This window comes from Pagrus major, chromosome 7 (genome assembly GCF_040436345.1).
Source record: "Pagrus major chromosome 7, Pma_NU_1.0".
NCBI lineage: Eukaryota > Metazoa > Chordata > Actinopteri > Spariformes > Sparidae > Pagrus > Pagrus major.
Window position 1 is genome coordinate 4,422,826 of NC_133221.1, and position 18,615 is coordinate 4,441,440.

At 43.3% G+C, this 18,615-nt stretch overlaps 2 protein-coding genes across 2 annotated transcripts in view; one reads left to right on the plus strand and one right to left on the minus strand.

The window, feature by feature from the left end:
• Positions 1-10,057, plus strand: part of nckap5l (NCK-associated protein 5-like) — a 34,056-nt gene extending 23,999 nt beyond the window's left edge. The window contains exons 4-13 of the mRNA XM_073469609.1: positions 551-619; positions 742-780; positions 871-990; positions 1,761-1,853; positions 2,138-5,016; positions 5,546-5,675; positions 5,944-6,016; positions 7,092-7,370; positions 7,458-7,606; positions 8,826-10,057. Coding sequence (XP_073325710.1) covers positions 551-619; positions 742-780; positions 871-990; positions 1,761-1,853; positions 2,138-5,016; positions 5,546-5,675; positions 5,944-6,016; positions 7,092-7,370; positions 7,458-7,606; positions 8,826-9,086 — 4,092 coding nt within the window. The 3' untranslated portion in view covers positions 9,087-10,057. The remainder of the gene's footprint in view (positions 1-550; positions 620-741; positions 781-870; positions 991-1,760; positions 1,854-2,137; positions 5,017-5,545; positions 5,676-5,943; positions 6,017-7,091; positions 7,371-7,457; positions 7,607-8,825) is intronic.
• Positions 10,058-11,099: 1,042 nt separating this feature from the next.
• Positions 11,100-18,173, minus strand: tegt (testis enhanced gene transcript (BAX inhibitor 1)). The gene is made up of 10 exons (XM_073469610.1): positions 18,074-18,173; positions 16,735-16,841; positions 16,524-16,632; positions 15,727-15,847; positions 15,550-15,598; positions 15,285-15,382; positions 15,055-15,134; positions 14,842-14,942; positions 14,455-14,530; positions 11,100-12,075 (listed from the first exon to the last, which is right to left on the minus strand). Exons 2-10 carry the CDS (start codon positions 16,788-16,790, stop codon positions 12,052-12,054), a joined length of 714 nt encoding a protein of 237 aa, XP_073325711.1. The 5' UTR covers positions 16,791-16,841; positions 18,074-18,173; the 3' UTR covers positions 11,100-12,051.
• Positions 18,174-18,615: the final 442 nt, after the last annotated feature.

Genomic DNA, 18,615 nt, shown 5'->3' on the forward strand with positions numbered 1-18,615 from the left:
ATCAGCCAAAAATATCAATGTCAGAGTGTTTCTCTTATATCGGGCCCCAAATATGGATTATCAGTCGGGCTGTAGTCTGAAGGTGACAAAAATCCAACAACCAGCACCTCTAAAGCTCACTAATGAACACGCTGTGTCTCGTTTGTTTCATCTGTACAAAAAACAACAGTATGCCAGTTTACAAGTGGATTGCGTGCTGGGTTATTTCTTGTCCAATAACCTCCAGGAGGTTCAGCTGGTTGCCTGGCAACTGATCTTGCCAAAAAGCGCAGAAGAGCATTTCCCAAAATGTTGAAACTATTTCTTCAAGAGATAAATTATCTTAAATTGTTTCCTCATTTCTTGTGGTTCTTGTCTTGTGTTGTTATATAAGAGGTTTTACTGTGTCTGACAAATGTTTCATCAGTGCAGCTGTCGTCTCGGTGTCTTATAAGTCCATGTGAGCAGAGCAATTATGTGTTCGTGACACAAGAACCAAGAGACATAACTAAATAAGGCCCGTGTGTATTTTTCAGTTACATGTTTAATTGTTGTCGTTTTCTCGTCACAGGCAGAAAACTCTGCTCTGATGTTGGCCAATGAGAGTCAGAGAGAAGCTTATGAGAGATGCTTGGATGAGGTGAGTTCATGCTGCAGAATATAAATAACTTAAGAAACTAAGAATTACAAATTCAGCTCAGCCAAGTCCTTCTAGAAATGCCGACTCAATGTATTAAATTTAATGCTCTGCTGTGTTATCAGGTGGCCAACCACGTGGTCCAGGCTCTGCTGAATCAAAAGGTAACATGAAGCTACATTTCTGCATCTGTTTTTGGATTATTTTAACTGAAGTCGGTCAGTTATCTCACCGCTCTGTGTGCCACTGAACAGGATCTGAGAGAGGAGTGCATCAAGCTGAAGATGTTGGTGTTTGACCTGGAGAGACAGAACCGAGCGCTTTGTGAGCTTTTTCAGCAGAAACTGCCCAACCACCCCACCGCTCACTACCAGGTAAAATAAAATACTCTAACTAGTTTTTGTTGTTATTTATTCCTCCTTTTGCGCCAGAGAAACAAGTTAATCTTCATTATTAAAAAATAACTAACTGCTTCAAAAGCTGTACAGCCCGCTAAATAACTACCTACTCAATATTAACATTTTTTTAGTATTTACATAATGTTACAAACTGATGGCAGAGATGTCACGAGCTCATGAATCAGCCTCTATCAGGGGATGTCATCATTTCTGCCAGTAAGCTGATATTAGTGGTGGATATTGGCAGATACTGATTTCTGGCTAATATAATGGTGCATTTTTATATTTTTATCAGCAGTATAAAAATGTACTGTTCAAGTATCAAAAGCAAAAGTTGTTGTATGGAACGAATTTTAACTACTTATACTAGCAGGTAGTTTGATCCATCTCAAATATGCAGATATATGTTCTGCTGAGTAAGCAGCAACTACAGCTGTCAGGTAAATGTAGTGGAGTAAAAGTATAAAATAACATAAAATGGAAATACTCGAGTACAGTACTTGAGTATTTGTACACGGTGCACAGCTCTGATTCTCTCGACCAGGTGATGCTGCTAATTTCTTTCTCACATCAGCCTCATTCTTTCAGACGCTGGCGAGCCAGTAATGGATCTCAGCCTTTTCACTTCTGCTCTTTATATTGTCCCAGCAGATGCCAGGACAATGTAGCTCCTAGTTGTGTGTGTATACAATAGCCTGCAGTGTATACACTGTCATCATAATTGCCCCATGAATCTCCCGTTACAGGTCCAGGCGGGACCACTCCCAGACTACAATGCACAGCTGCACAATGACTCTGCCAAACAGGTGGAGCCTGCACAGACTGAAGCACAAGCCAAGGTGATTATTACAAAGCTCACACAGCAAAGCTTCATCAAACATGACGAGTGAAACAGTGGGATTATATCACAGCCCCAGAATTAGACCACAAACCCCACCTGTGTGTGACGTTAGAACTCACTCTGACATTTTTCAACTATTGTGCTTTAAAAAGACCTGCTGCTAATCTGCTCTGTGCTCATTTCCTGCACGCACACGCTCTAAAAGGTCTTTATGAGCTAAATTGTTCGCCTCTCACTGAAGCAGTGAATTGTGCCCTGATAAAGATCTTTTTCTGTCCGAAGGGAAACGGCTACCGCACACAACATGCCTCCCCGGGGCCTCGTGGACCGGCCGCCTCCATGGAGGCCCTGTCTCCCTTCTTCAAGAAGAAAGCACACATCCTGGAGGTCCTTCGCAAGATGGAGGAGACGGACCCTCTGAAGTTCCATCCGTCCACCACGAGCTTGTCTTTCTGCGACTACAGCCAGGTGCTCATGTCCACGGAGGCTGTTTTGGCCTCCGCGGACCCTCTCCCATTACAGTGCAAAACCCACCACACACACTGCCACTGCTCCCGCTCTGACACTGACACACACCAGCATGTCAACGGCGACGGGGCGGCGAAGTGTGAGGGAGGGAACACCTGCTGTTTACACTGCAAGAGGAGCCCGGACAGTCCTCCAAAGCCATGCAACCATGTCTGTAGTCCTTCTAAAGCCAACTCCGCCACCCAGAGCCATGTACTTCCTGCAGCTGCTATAAGCGAATGTCACAGTAAGAGCAGAACAGAGTCTGTTCCCTCGTCTAAACAATGCACCAAGAATGAAGCCCACCAGCAACCAGCAGGCGCCCACTCCTCACTGACAGAGACAGCCGGTCAGAGCCTGGAGGTGATGGGAGCAGAGCAAGAGCAGGAAAGCTCTGACAACGCTGCTGCTTCTGAAGAGCTCACTGGTTTCTCTGCCACCACCCACCTGCCCGGTTCTGTGAAGGAGAGCGCGCAGATCCCCCACTGTGACTTAGAGACAAGCGATGGTATTCACAATGGCTTAGCGCTCAACAACGCCATGTCCACCGACCCCTCAGCCGTCCTCGAGAAAGACAGCACAGACCAGGAGGCTTCTGTGAGAGCCAGTGCCTCCGTCAGCCCCAGCCCCTCCTGCCTAAGCGACGTCAAAGCCGCCGCCATCAACTCCCCGTCCAAACTGCTCAAGTTCTTGAAGATCCCCTCGATAGGTGAGAAGTCTCAGGCTTCAACCTCCGCCGTCCGTCTGAGCCCCCAACTCACCCGCAGCTCCAGGATCCCCTGTCGCACCAACAACTACGAGGTGTACCACTCTCCTGTTCCCACACGCAGAGCTACCACCACAGAGAGGTGCAGGCAGCCCCCTCCACCACCCGCCAGGTCGGAGTCCTACCCCGCCACACACTCAGCCCCAACCTCCCCTCCACAGCCTGAAGACGTCTGCTCCCCGCCCGCTAAGGAAATAAGCTACAGCAGCCTCTCTGCACCTAAAGCCAGCGCAGGCTCAAAGATGGGCGCTCCCCCTTCCTCCTCACCCAAAGTATCTCAGAGGGTCCCTCATTATGAAAATGTCTGTAACATGTCCACCAACTCTAGAGAGGAGGAGCCGACTCAGAGCCTCGAGAAAAGAACCACACTTCCTTCCCAGACGAAGGCGAACGGTGGTGAGAGGAAGCTCGTTAAATCGCTACCAGAAAGTGTCCTCAACCCCCCTCCTCAACGGAAGCAGTCGTCCTCGTCCACGTCAGAGTCCACATCAGATGATGAAGACGATTCAGACAGCCCAGTGTGGGTCAACCATCACAGCCTGCCCAACTCTGCCCTCAGCAAAGCTCAGGGCAGAGTCAACTACTCTCAAACCAGAGAGAAACAGGAGGAGATCACTGTGCAGAGCTCCGAGGTCACCCATCCTCCGCCTCCACCTTTAGCCAGGAGGAGCGATGCCTCTTCTATCCCCAAGAGGCCTGTGGCTGGGGCAGCCAGAGCCCAGGCTGATTCCAGTCACCACGCTTTCAAAGACAGGCTGGCTGCGCTGGGAAAGCTGAGAAGCTCTGAGGATTTACAAGTTGGTCTCAGGCCAGTCGACACAGTGAATGAGGGCACGTACGGGGAAGAAAAGAGTAAGACAGCGGAGAGGCCCATGGAGCTCCATAAAGAGGAGCAGAGACACTCAAAATTCACAGACTCTTTGGATGGTAAACCCAAAACTAGTGGTAGTGGTTTGAAGTACCCGGGGTCCTCTCAGCTGTATGAACAGGCAGTAAAGTCTCAGTCTTCTGGCGCAGCTGTGGTTAAACAAGAACTGTGTGTGACCAAGACCGAAGGCTCCAAGAGCAAAATAGGTCTGCCGTCCCCCAACACAGATGCTCCGCAGGTACTACGCAACAACATCAAGTGTCCTGGCTCCCTGAATCTGGCCTATAACCTTAAACCAGGTGTTGGTCCTCACAGTAGCAGCAGCCCCAACAAAATCCCCCCAAAGTCGCCGTCCAAACCTTGCCAGGCCCCGTCCGTCCACAGAGGGGGGAAGCCATCAGAGGCTCCACGGTACTCGTCCAAATCAGAGGAGAGGACCAAGATCAGCGGGAAAGGGAAAAAGAATCCGATGTACGGAGACAGCCTGCCGCCTCCTCCTCCCAGACCTCCGATGTCAGAGGGGGAGAAGCAGGTGCAGCCGGCCCCCAGCCCGCAGTCAGCCATCGAGCAGAAGGTGATGAAAGGCATCGAGGAGAACGTGCTGAAGCTGCAGGAGCAGGACCGAGGAGTACAGAGCACCGAGGTCAAGCAGAAAGCCTCCAACGGCATCGCGAGCTGGTTCGGCCTGAAGAAGAGCAAGCTGCCTGCTCTGAGCCGCAAAACCGACGGGACCAAAGCGAAGGACGAGAAGAAGGAATGGAAGATCAACATCCCCTCGGTGGGCAGGGACTCTGTGAAAATGGCCTCCAGGTGTAAAGAAGGAGTGGAAGGTCTGAACATCTCGACCTTGATGGAGAAGGCCGAGGGGCTGAGGAGGGCCCTGGAGGAGGAGAGGGCGTACGTGGAGAGGTCAGGCCGGGGTCACTCCTGCGAGGTGGTGATGGACCAAGCTCAGGGACAGCTGGCTGTCATGTACAGAGGAGCGCGCTCTGACAACTTCATGCAGCAGCTGCTCAACAGGTGAGGACGAGTGGATTCTGAGGCTGCTATAAAAACAAATCATAGCTTCACAGGGATATTCGACGTTCTGGTGATGAGACTTACTTACTCTCTTAAAGAATTAAATATGTAGACCGATGCCAACCGCCACGTTTGTACTATTATCACTTAAGTCACCTTTTAAGCAAAAATGCCCAAAATTCACTTTTGGCATTACCCGACAGAAGAATAGATATAATAGAATAAATGACATATAATTTTAAGAATCGTGATCATTTATGGTAAATCATCATCAGTAATAGTAAAGACAAGTATTAGGACAAGTCTGGTCTCTAACGCAGCCTTCAAAACCAGGAGAAGACGACACTTGTGCCATATCACCATCTAACGATATCCAAAAGACGACAGTCTCTTATCACGATAAAGATATAACATTGATATATTGTCGAGCCCTATTCAAACTATTCTTTTAAATGCAGAAATGTGTGATGAAAGCTAACGCTAACTGTTTGTGGACAACTTAACTGAAACTTGTGTTTGATGAACGCAGAGTGGACGGGAAGGACATGATCAGCATGCCGCAGCGCCGCCTCTCCTTCGACTGTAAGACCTCCAAGCCAATGTTCAGCCAGCAGAGCGACATCATCAGTCACACCACCAGTCGAGACGACATGGAGAAGGTACGTCTGTGGTTGTTTCTCTGTAGGTAGACACACATATTTAACATTTACAACAGTGACGAAACAACCAGAGAAAAAACAAGTCTTCATTTAATGCATCAGGCTGTCAGGTGTCGGAGGTGCATCAGTTAAACTTGCTCTTGATCGCATCGTCTTTGAAGCCTAAACTTGGCTTCTAATTTGTCAGTTTTCCTGCATACTGAAGTGAAGCGCAGACTCTCAGTACACTCACTCCCCCATCTGCTGCGGGGTTGTTCTTTTCATGCAGGGATCAGACAGAATCGGCAAGATCACATCAGACGAGAACCTCGCCGATTCAGTTCACTCGCAGCACTTCGCAGGTAAGACGAGTCTGCCAGAGGAAGAAATATCACACGTTTATTGAGGTTTACGACTGAGTGGACGATCAGACCAGACCTGTGTGGAGCTAGTCTGGAAATAGATGAATGAATGTAAATGAATAAATAAATTAAATTTGACTCCAAACACAAGTGATGTGTGTCTAGTGTCAACATGTTGCTGATCCTGAGGTAGTCAAACAAGTTTATGACATAATCAGTGGAAAGTACATTTACTCACATACTGTGTACAAGTACAATGTTAAGGTACTTCTACACTACTTCATTTTAGATTAAAATATTCAGGCCCACGGTGAATCTGCAGCTGCCAAATTCTGACGACAACTGCAGATTTACTGGCAACGAGTACAGTTGCAGCTTGAAAAACTGAGAACATTGACACATCTCCACCCTCCTCCTGTCGTTTTCAGTTAGCATGAAGATCAAAATAATAATAATAATATCCTGAGTAACCCAGTAATTAGTTGTTGACAACAATAACAATAATCCAACGATTTAATCTCTAGTCTTTCATTCTCTGGGTATATTTTTCTGATTTACTGATCTGCATTAACTTAAGTGAAAGTTTTACTTGTAATGTGATATTATTCTGTAATATTACTACTTCTGCTTCAGTAAAGGGTCCAGCAGTATTTCCTCCAGCGATGCAACAATCCGTAAGGGTTTGACTGAAATATACAATTTGCATATCGAGGAAAATTAATTAGCTGATAGCGTTATTAGCATATCAAAGGTGAAATAAACGAGGCCACGCCCCCGAGGAAATCGAATCAGCTGCAGTAAAAGATCAAATAGATAATGGAGAAGTCATTAATTTACACATTTACATCTTAATTATTTTGTGCCTTTTTGTTTGGTTCCTAAAATGTCAGTCAGTCCGAGGAGTTATCAGGGTTTTTCTCATTTTTCATTAGTTTTTATTTCATTTAAATTTATGTTTTTAATTCAGTTTGTTTCCAGAGTCGGTTTGCTTGTTTCATTGTTTAAAAATGAAAGATGTTAACAAAGGTTTTTACGATACAATACTGAATCTCCCTCTTGTTTCCGTCCTCTGCAGGTTCTGGTGCTTCCACGTACACCCTGGACAGCGGCATCGGTACGTTCCCCCTGCCCGACTGCAGCAGCGGTGCTGCAGGACGGGGCCTGTCCAAGACGAGGGTCGGGGCCGAGCACCACTCCTCGGGCTCCCCGGGGAGGGCCGGTCGACGGGCCCGGACACTGGAGAGAGAGCTGACGTCACAGGAGGAGTGCTACGTGCCTCACAAACAGCTGATCCCCACCATTCAGTACGGCTCCATGCTGGAGGGAAGAAGCTCCGCCGGCGTCATCCGAGAAGGTGAGAACAAACCAATATTATTGTGAATTTATGATAAATAGTTAAATTCTTTTGATGTAAATGTGTCTTCAATCGTTCGATCTGCAGGAGAGGCTCATGGAGCGAACATGTTCTCTCCTCGCTCCAAGACTTGGACCTTCCCCAACCTGAAGACTCCAGCAGGACCTGCAGAGGTTTACCTGGCAGTGGAGGAGGAAGAGGAGGAGACAGTGTCCTTCGGATCACCATTCAGAGGGGTACGGAGAGAGTCAAATTGGAGTTTTGTCGATTTTATATGAAGCTCAAAGTGAAAACAGACAACTTTCTGTCTTTCCCTGTTGCAAAGACGGTGTTAGCAACAACTGCTAGCAGCCTGGCTACTGTGTAAAGCAAAAAACAACCCCAATATTCCCAATTTGATCCAGAAACCCTGATCTCTTGCCTCCTCCATCAGTGGGGTTACATGGGGATAGCGACCTGGGAAAACAATGACTCTTCCTGTTTTGTTAAGCAATGGCAGACGCGCTTCCTTAGTGCCGTAATTTGACCTTAATTTTTCCGGGAAAAGTCCAGCAAGTGGCCGAATAGTATAGTGAACGTGGGATTTATAGGGAGTATTTACTTCAGAACTGGTTAAAAAAAAGAGGGGGGAAAGTTGTCTACTGGCAGTTTAATTAATCAAGTCCTTTCACACACCAGATCTGCAGGGCAGGTGAATGTCAAGATGTTGTGATAAACTTAAGATTGAAAAAGGTTTAAGAACTTGAAAATGCTGAAATATGCACAAGTATGCATAATGAGCATCCTGCAAAACATGTCAAGAACACGACAAGTGGCTGCTAACATTTAAAGTCAACACTGAACCGCCGTTAACTTTACTAACGGATGCTCGTTTTTCATGAAGCAACATTTGATTAGGAAGACGTGATATTAGTTTAACAGGCTAGTATTTCTGCTGGTCACTACTGAGGGTAGCAACGTTTAATTCACTTAATTTACTTTACCATAAAAAAGCCTCCATCCTCAGGATAGGATATGTAGAAGAAACCTCGGGATAAGAAACAGAGGAAGGATCCCTCTTGTAAGACGGATGTGCAGCAGATCAGCATGACAAGATTTTAATATAAACAATAACTGTGTACGCTTTTATACTTGTTTTCTGTCTAAATTATAGTTTTATTTGATTGTGTAATCTTAGTAAAAACCGGTGAGGCAGGAGCATGAAAAGGGAATTATCTGGGTCACTTACAGACTGAAAATACTTTGCAGGCAGTAGATACATTTTTAAATCTGCACTCACATCTTACATAATGAAAAAAACACAGAACCACATTCTCCCTTTAGAAATTATTAATCGGCTGAATATTAAAGATTCACAGTGGGATGGTTTCTGTAACCCACTTCTGTTTGCTGAAGGCGTTACATAAGATGAAACACGCGACCTGAAACGTTTCCCACCTCTCTGCGTCCTCTCAGGGCATGAAGGCCGGCGGTCCCTCCTCCAGCCGGGTGGTCGACCCGGGCAGCCTGCCCGTCCCTGCCCAGTCGGGGATGAGCCGCAGGGGGAAGATTCGCACTCCCAGCGTCCCCGAGATGAGCCGGGAGCCCGGGCTGGAGCTGCTCAGGGAGCGTCCGGAGGAAGCCATCTCCCCGAGTCGCCCTCAGGTCCTGGAGACCCCCGAGTCGCTCAGTGATTCTCTGTACGACAGTCTGTCGTCCTGCGGCAGCCAAGGATGATCCAGCCAATGGCGGGGGAGGACAGAGAGGACTGGATGCTCATCTCGTCCACAGACAATAACACGTCTCCTGGTCGCTGGCTGTACTGTGATGCTGCTGACCCGCCGCCACCTTTGAGGAAAAGAAACTGTACCCCGTTGATGTCCGCGAGAATATTGTGGTGATGATGCCGTCTCATCAGCTGTTTCTCTGTTGCAACTGGAAAGGTGGATCGATAGACTTCTCCTCAGGATTTCCAATAAACATGAAGCCAAAAGCCACCCAAATAATATAGGTTGTTCACTTTTTCACAATCAGACTTGACTGTGGACACTTCTCTTTAATTCATGTGTACAGGACTACAAAACGCATGGCTAAGCTAATGATTAGCACAAAAGTTGTCACTCCTGGTAGTTGTTCAGCAACCTGTCTTTTGTTTTTCTCATCCTGGTAGATGGATCTTTGTTCTGTGCATCAACGAGGCCGTGACGCGCCGATCAGTTCTGTACTGTATCAATACATCATCATTTCACCACACAATGTATTGAAAAAAAACAAAACATGGAGCTCCTTAAAAAATGAATGTTCATGTCTGTGATTCTTTATTGCTAAACTCATGCATCACGATTTTAAATGTATAAACGATTTTATCGATCATGTTGATATTGTTTTGCGACCGAGGAAGGTTGTCAGTATATGTCTGTTTTAAATCATAATGCATTTAAAGGTAATATATACCAGCAATAATAACATAGATAAGAGAAATGGCTACACTATTCAATGAATATGTATTTCTATTATTTATTTATTTTAAATGTACATCATCTTTTTTTTTTTTGTAATCTTTCTGTGAAAATTGCAGTCTCTTCGCCTAGTAGATTATGTTCATATCTTGTATTTCGACATCTCTGTTGCTGTTCGTTCCCTAGCCAATAGAGGTCCTATGTACCTACTGCCGTTTTTCAACTTTCTAATTAAAATGTTTTGATTTAGCTCGTTGTGCCAGGTAGTTATTGTGGACGGTGCCGTCGATTACAGACAGGACATTTACTTAAAAGAGTTTTAAAAAAAGAGGATAAAAGTAGTCAGAGAAGACCCAGAGAAATTATTTTTATTCCACACTCTTCCTTGTCAAAACCTGACGCCTACATTACCCACAATGCAACCCAACTGCAGACAGTTTGTTCAGACTTGGAAAATTCATGTAAATGCCGTCTCAAGTCAGAACAACTCGGAGAAGATTTTGGTACAAGAGTTGCAGAGAGGTCAGACTCATTGTATCATTTCCTTTGTGCTTCCTCGTCACTCAAATACTAAACAGCTGTTGTTTAAACGACTTCTTTTTGGCCTCCGTGTTGCTCCCACATACCAACATGAATGAATGTGAATGCACAACGAAGTCGGAAGAAACGGCCCCCAAACTCGGGGAAATGGAACCAGTCCGAGGAGCAGCTCAGTGCAGCAAGAGATTCGGGTTTGATATTCATGTAGCTGCTGATGAAGCCTCGAGCTGCTCACCTCAAGCAAACACGAGGAGCAGCTGTAACACCTGAATCAGGTGAGGTGACGTCACCTGAGTCATCTCAAGACACACAAGAATTTATACGATGTTTGAGTTTTCCCCAAGACCTATAAAACGGCCAGATACTTAACTCAAGTACTCCACGAATGAGTGACTTCCACTTTTACCAAAAGTATCTTTACTTTTACTCAAGTATCTTTTAGAACATTTAGTATTAGTTGCCAATAATACATTTAAAGTACTTCTACTCGTGATATTTTGAGGGCTGCATCTAAAGATTATTGTCATGATCGATGAATCTTCTGGTTGTTAGTTTGTTAGTTAGTTTCCAAATCCCTGAAGATATATTCAATATGCAATGATCCTCACATGAGAGAAGCTGGAACCAACAAACGTCTGGTGTCTGTCTGGATTATCTTAAAACTACATTTTAAAATCAGAAATATCATTTATAATGAGTATTTTTACAGAATCCGTACATTTATTCCACCAATAAATCTAAAAAGGAGCCATTTTTTTTTCAATACGTTCAACACATTTATTTGAGCAAATGTATCAAATTATTAGTTTCAATTTTACATCAATAAAATAAATTCTTCACAGTATACGCCTTCAAAAAATTGTAAGGTTAACATCATATCATTTGGCAAACTAATTTCTAGACAACAGATATTAAGAGAAATTTACAGTGGGAGAGGTCTGAACGACTCGCCTGTCTTTCTTTCTAGGTTGAGAATGTGGACAGATGGCACAGACTCTCTCCTCCGCCGGCCAAAAGTCCAAAAATCCTGACCACCGAGTGGCCGCGAGTCTGAATCGGTTACTGCAGCTCGTGGAGAGTCTGACAGGTTTCCATGGTTAGTGTCAGTGTTATCAGACTTCACCATTCTTACTCAAAATGTTGGTCACAAAACAAAATCTGTGGGAACAAAACAATCACGGGGGGAGACTCTCTCAAAAAAGGGGGGGGAAATCTGTTGTCAAAATCTTGTGACAATCCACTAAAGACAACTGAGGAAAACGATAAATAAGCAAATCAACGACTGAAAATCACATAACTTCAAATAAAACAATAATCGGTCTCAGAAGCTTACATGACCCACTAAAAAGGAGCCTACCATGTCATTAATTTATGGCACTAAATAACAGTGATATCAAATCTTCTGCTCAGCTTCTGGGAGTCGTCATAGGGCAACGCTGCCCTCTACAGGCCAAGCGTGTTCACTGCAGCATTAGTCTATCTCCATTCACAGCCATGATGGGACTAGCATTAGCATACCATAAACTTACATTCAACCCTTGTTGTAAGTTTTAAAAAATAAATCAAAAAGAATTTCTCAATAGTATAAGACCACATAGGAGTTAATTCAATAAATGAAGACAGAAAGTGAAAAGCACCAAGTGCGTTGCAAATTGTGCCTTGTCTGACAGATTGTTTTTAATATTCAGCCACTCAAACCTTCTTTACTTCTTTTCCTTCTTCTTGTCCTGAAAGACAGAAAAATTATCAGAATTATACAGATGACAGATCACTCTGAGCAATTAAAGGTCATTAAAATTGAAAAGAAAAAGGTAAAAAGTACAAACAGGAGTGAAAATTCTCCACTTCAAATAAAAGTTCTGCGTTCAAAATCTAAGTAATGAAATATTATCAGTTAAAATCTACTTAAAGTATCAAAAGGTAAAAGTACTTGTTCTGACTGATGCTTTAATGTGTAAGCAGCATGTTACTGTTGTGAGTGTCTGATTTACAAAGATACAGCAAAGTACCTGAAGCAGACTAGTTGCTGTAACTGCTCTGGCGTCTCCCTACAAAATCCCCACGTTTGAGTGCAAACTGTCCCGATACTATACTTTCTATAGAGCGTTACTGTTTAAGAGCAATGATCACGGAAATGTTGAAGAGCCTGTGCAGTTCTCAGCTGCTCCAACAGACGTGGCAGAGTTCAACTTTGGAAGAAATACTGAATATGAAACAAGACTTTACTTCAGGAAACTAGACTTAATGTCTGATTATCTGGGAGTACAGAGGACCAAGATGTTTACTAGAAGTTATTGTCATTTTGACCTGTAAGCCTGAAATAATCTTTGTAAATTCTTATATAACTTTTTTTTCTACCAATGTAACTTTAATGATTGAATGCAGCTCTTGACTGATTATACACACAAAGTGCTTGATCACAAATGTGGTGCATGGTCGAGGTTTTTCCTTATTTCTGCATCATCTCTTCGGTCTATTGTCGTAACAAATGTCTAATATTTATTGTTCTTGTTAATATCTATACACAGAACACATGGTTGATTTGTTTCTGTTAATATTTATATCTCAATTTGCATTTATTTATATTGCCAACAGTATTAGTTTATGGTGGTAGTTTTTTTAACTACTCACTTTAATCTGAATTACATTAAGATCGGCATCTATATAAAACCTTCATCAGTGACTGGGGGTCACTCTCTGACGTCTTTAATCCAACTACCCATTACACTATCACAGTAATGGCAACAACGTAAGATGGTGAAACACACAAATCGCTTGCCGGGTTCATCTACACAGTCAGATAGTTGCATTTAGTGGTTCTCAACATGAGGGTCAGGAGAGGAGCCTCAACTACACGCTGATTTATTGTACGAGGTCTCAACTGTATTTCAGAAACTTAATGAGGATTGACAGCAAATCTAATAAATGTAGTGCAGTGAAAAGTAAAATATCTCCCTCTAGACTGTAGCGGAGTCCAGTTGGAGAGTGGCTTAGTGTACTTTCCACCACAAAATACAATGGAAGTGAATTAAAGGTTTTTTTATAAAATTTCTGGCTGATGAGTTGCAAAAAGTCCCAAATATGCTCACAGATGTCTGCCGATCATATTACTATCATAACATCTTTGTTTTTGTGAAAACACATGTTGCCGTGGGTGATTTTCTTGATGTTTTCTGCACCACAAACTAAATTCCCCCTCCAACATTGTACTGAAGTGAAGCCAGACATCTCAGACATCTCAAAATGAAACCAAAAGTATCTGTGCAGCTACAACAAAAAACTGGGCGTTATTCATTTATTTGGGTGAGCAAACCGTTATAAAACAGTAAAAAAGGCACATTTGAGCCAGCCTTTCTTGGGAAAATAAAAGCTGAGGTTTGTAACATCCTTTATTTTTGTTACTGTCATCAAATCCCGTGTAAACAGCAAAACCAACTTCCCCCGACTTCCCTACTCGGTCTCTCAGCTCCACACACGCTGGTTCCTCCTGAAGATAGAAATCTTGCTGACGCCGAGTGCCTTCCTTTATTTTATACATAGACTCTGCCTCATCATATTCATCTTGTTTATTATCCCACTCTCTCTTTTTTAACATTGTTTCCTGTTGCTGCTGGTCTCTGAGAGTTCCCAGACATAATTATAATTATATTGTACACCTGTAATGACATATTAAGTGTCTTACGGTGTACCAGTGAGTATCTCCAGTTGCAGGACGATGTGAGATCAACTCGAAATAAATGACAGTGTCAATGTTCGTCATAATGAGGGAATATCTCACCCTGTGCAAAAAAGTGGCTCAAATAAGTTTTCAAAGTTTGTGGACATAAATGGAAAAGCAAATAATAAAGCTAATAAAAGCAAATTATAAAACTTGTACAGGGAATGTAATATACTATTCCCCCGTCTAAAATATGTAATTTCAGTTTTCACTAGCAACCCCCAGGATGAGACCCAATGCTCTGTGGCACAGAGGAGGGAGATATATCAGGTTTTTGGTGTTTTAAATTGGATTTGTAGACAATAAGAAAAATAAATAACAAAACAGAATATGAAGAGACATGTCCATTTAGTCTTAAAGTAGAAGGATTAGGCGACACTCTTCTTACCTTATCGTTCATGGCAAGGATGACCATCAGTTTCCTGAAGATGGTGATGAAGTCAAGGAACAAGTCCACACAGTGCCTTCAAAAGACAAAATGTATGAAGCTTCAGAGTCGTTACACATGCTTTGTAGAAGAAAGAAAACCTTACCATACGTTCAGTTTGTCTAAAGAGCACTGGGTTGTTTACGTTGTTTAAGAGCTGAGCTTATGCAACACCTCTGAAAAAGTTCAATTCACTCGGACCAGGTGTTTCTCATTTTCAGTGATGTGGTGCTCAATTGTTCACCTCGCTGTGAGATAATGTATTTGCATGGCGTTTGGTTATGAGACGGTACGAGCCGACAGATACGGGCTCAGGTGTAGTTTGCTCGTACAATAACAAGTCCTCACCACACATAGTCCTTGTCTCCGTTCTCTGCCTTCTCGATGATGAGCTGAGTGTCAAACAGGACGAAGCCGCACATGATGAGCAGCCCGAGGTACATGTGTGCCTGTCAGAAACCATATGCAAAAAATTATGACACTGAAACGATGTACGCAGCGCACCGCGACACACAGCTGATCACAGGTTTAGTGAGGGTCGGCGGGACTCGGCTCAGCTACCTTAAACAGCATCACAGATCCAAAGAACATGTTCATCACAGACATCAGGAACAGGAGGGAGAGGCCAGACATCAGTGTGCCTGAGAGGAACAGAAACAGTACGTATGGGTCAATTAAACCATGCTTCATTTGAGCATATAAAAATGGGTGTAATTTGTAACATTGTGTCTGTGTTGTGTTGCTTGACAAAAGTAGAATACGGTGTCACAACATTAATAAACTGCCTTTACCTCCGAGGAACAGGTAGCTCCTGCGTTTGGCATAAAGAGCGCTGAGACTGAAGCAAATGAAAACCACTGAGGTTCCCATGAAAGCAGTCAAAATGATGCTGAGGAGAAACAAAACAGAACAAAGTGTAAGTTTTCAATGAGACCCACAGACAGATGGGAACCAATCGTCACTCGTCTCATTGCCGTTTTCAAATCAACGCTTCATGTTTATAATGTTTAACTTCTACTCAGCTGGCTGTAAAACACTGAGTAACCTTTCACATACCTCGGGTTGACAGCGATGACAAAGTCCAGTGTGGGGCCAAGGCCGACACCTGGAGAGGGAGAGCGGAAGGCAAACACTGTTAGACTCTGACGTGACTTCAAATTCACAAAGACGGCTCTGTTCACATGCAAAGTAACTATTTTGCTCGTAAAGTGCCCAAAACATCCGTCACTTCACCTGTGAGGAAGGCAAATACTGCGAGCATGCCCAGTCTCTTCTTCTCCGTCTCAGGGTTGTGTGGTGTCATGGCGAGCCAAAACATCATCCCCAGGGAGCCGAGCACAGACAGCACGCCACCCTGAGAACAAGGTCATGAGGTAAACACAGGGCAGAGGAACCGTGACATGGAGTGATTTCAGACCTTAACATTCGTCCTGAGTGAACCAATCACAAGTGAACAGCTCCAAGTCAATGACATCAAGTTCCAGAAATTAGGCTGCAGGATATTCGACACATGCGGTGCGTTAAGCTCAGTTTCACTGTCTTCTACAGACGTGTCGGCTGTTTTCATATGAAACACAGATAGTGGTAAATACCCGTGTGGTAACATTGTAAACGGCCAAAGAATTTAAAACTTCACAAAAGGAAAGACTACTGCAACAAAATTCCTCAAATAAATAAACACATAAAATATTAACCTTCACAGAAGAAGATCATTAACTCATCTACTTACTAAATAAATCATAGAAATAGATAAATTAGGATTTGGGCAACTAACGATCTTCCCCAGACAAACACCAAACCTCGAAACAAATTATCTATCTAGCAGTTTCGCATGATTAACTCACTAATGAAAGCTCATTTACCTACTATAAACTATTTCAACCACCAGGTAACGCACCTTAAAGCCGGATTAGGTTTGATTAGGTAGGAGGAAATACTGTTGACTGTGCTTTGCTAAAGGGCACCATTTGCATTGGTCTAAGGAATGTTTCACCCTGAACAGGAAGACTCTGCGTTATCTTCAACATTACCTGAAAGAGGCCTGTGACGACGTGGACGTAGGCGCCGGCAGCAGCCACAAACATGCAGACAGCCAGGCTGGCGTACACATTCTTCAAGTGCGCCTGGGTAGAATGAGATCTGCAAAAACAGATTACAATGAGCAAGGCCAGACAATGGGAACTCGCGCTGCAGCGGATACTTAACATAACCGATATACCAATCTACAGTAAGCCTACGTACATTTGGGAGAACTTGAAGAGAGCGTCGATGTTGATGTTGCGGTCAAACACGTTCATGGTGGAACCGGGGAAAGAGACCTGAAGAGAGTCTGGAACGGACGATGTCTCCTGTGAACAGAAACACACGATTACAACCCAAACTGTTTTACAACCATAATTATTTCCAACAGGAGTCGACCGATATGTCTTTTTCAGGGTCGATACTGATACAGATTATTAGTCACAGATATAAGTTTACAGGAGAAATAAAAATCTTAGTCTCCAAGTCGAGAATAATCAGTAATGCAAAGTAATCAACTACAATTAACTCAAGTATTGTACTTATTTAGAAATTTGAGTTGCTTTCCTTAAGTATTTCCATTTTCTGCAACTTAATACTTCAACAATTATTTATTTGATAACTTTAGTTACTATTTACTTTGCAAATGCAGATAATTCATCACTGATCAGCTACTACAGTAAAAACAGGATGCTAAATCCCAGCAAAAGTACTTTTCCAATGTACTTATTTTATCGGCAATCAGACACAAAAAACCCCCAATACAGATTAATCGGAAAAATGCTGAATATTGCCCCCGATCATCAATTTACCCCCAATATCAAACTGTCACAATCTGCATTAACAGGTAGCACAAGTACAACCTATTGTCAATGTTCACAACTGAGTACATTTACTGAAGTACTCTACTTCATTTAGTTATTTTGAGGTACTTTTCCTTAGTATTTCTATGCATGTAATTTTATTTATTATAATAAAATATTAAATGGATAACTTCAACTTTCAGTCTTCTGGTTATGTGCCGTTGTTATTTGTACTTAATATTGAAATAATCTGGATATATTACAGCTCACAGCACTCGTGTCACACACAAACATGTCGCGTATTTCAAGTGCGTAGTTCAGTCAGATAAGGATTTGCATTATTTGCCAAATTACACAACAGGTTGAAGCTAAATGTCAAGCTTAGCCCCTTTAACTAGGAAGCTAACAAGCTTTCTGTTAACCTGCTATAAATCTGTGTTAACGTTACAGCTGTTAGCTGGCAACAAAACCAGCACAAACTCGTTTAAGTAACGAATAAATGTGCGGTTTAGAAATGCGGGAACGCAGCGGGTCAACTGTGTTTGACGCATGAAGTGTCATATTAAAAGCTAGCTAGCTAACGTTGCTAACCATGAAAAAAAAAGCGTTCAGCAAGTTAGCACGACTAGCTAAACGTTTTGCTGGCTCGTCAACACAATTCGACGTTTAATCCGCTAACAAACGCTGCTAATGTTTCGGCCACCGTTAATAACACGCAGCGAGGGTATACGCTCATTTTGCGGAGATGAAGTACCTACCTCTTAGCTTTCCTTAGCTCGCTGTTAGCTTTCTGTTTCACTGCCTTTCTTCTTCCTGCTTTACTTTTTTTTTTTATCACAAACAGTACGTGTCAGTCAGCTCACATGATGTCACCATGGAGACGCCCAGAAATTTGTAGTCCTGACCGCGGGCGGGAAAAAATCTGAAAAATACGATGATTATTTGCGTCGATTGTGAACACAAACATACAAGTCGTCTGATTTTTAATTTCTGTGCGTGTTTTAACATTTTTTCAACCTTTACCGAGAGCCGTTAACGCCGAACCTTTATAGTAAAACGCACTTCCTGGTGTCACCGAGTAATGTCCCCGGTACACCTAAAATGGCCGACTCATAAATCGAGCCGCGCTGTCCGAAACGTTTAACAGCAAAACAACGATGTTCTTGTTGCTCGTTAACCTCAACGACAGCTCGGCGAAACGTTTATTGACCAAACAAACACCACCGGGATGTGTTTCTGATCAAAACCGCAACAAAAAAAACAAACAAACATGGCTGATGCAAATTTATACGTAGCAGTG

Excerpts from the sequence above, each read along its gene's own strand:
- tegt (XM_073469610.1), bottom strand. The coding sequence starts at position 16,790 with ATGAACGTGTTTGACCGCAACATCAACATCGACGCTCTCTTCAAGTTC. Across the intron at positions 16,633-16,734 it reads CTCTTCAAGTTCTCCCAAAT|ATCTCATTCTACCCAGGCGC; the intron begins GTACGTAGGCTT and ends CTGTTTTTGCAG. Across the intron at positions 14,943-15,054 it reads GATCTGTGATGCTGTTTAAG|GCACACATGTACCTCGGGCT; the intron begins GTAGCTGAGCCG and ends GGTTTCTGACAG.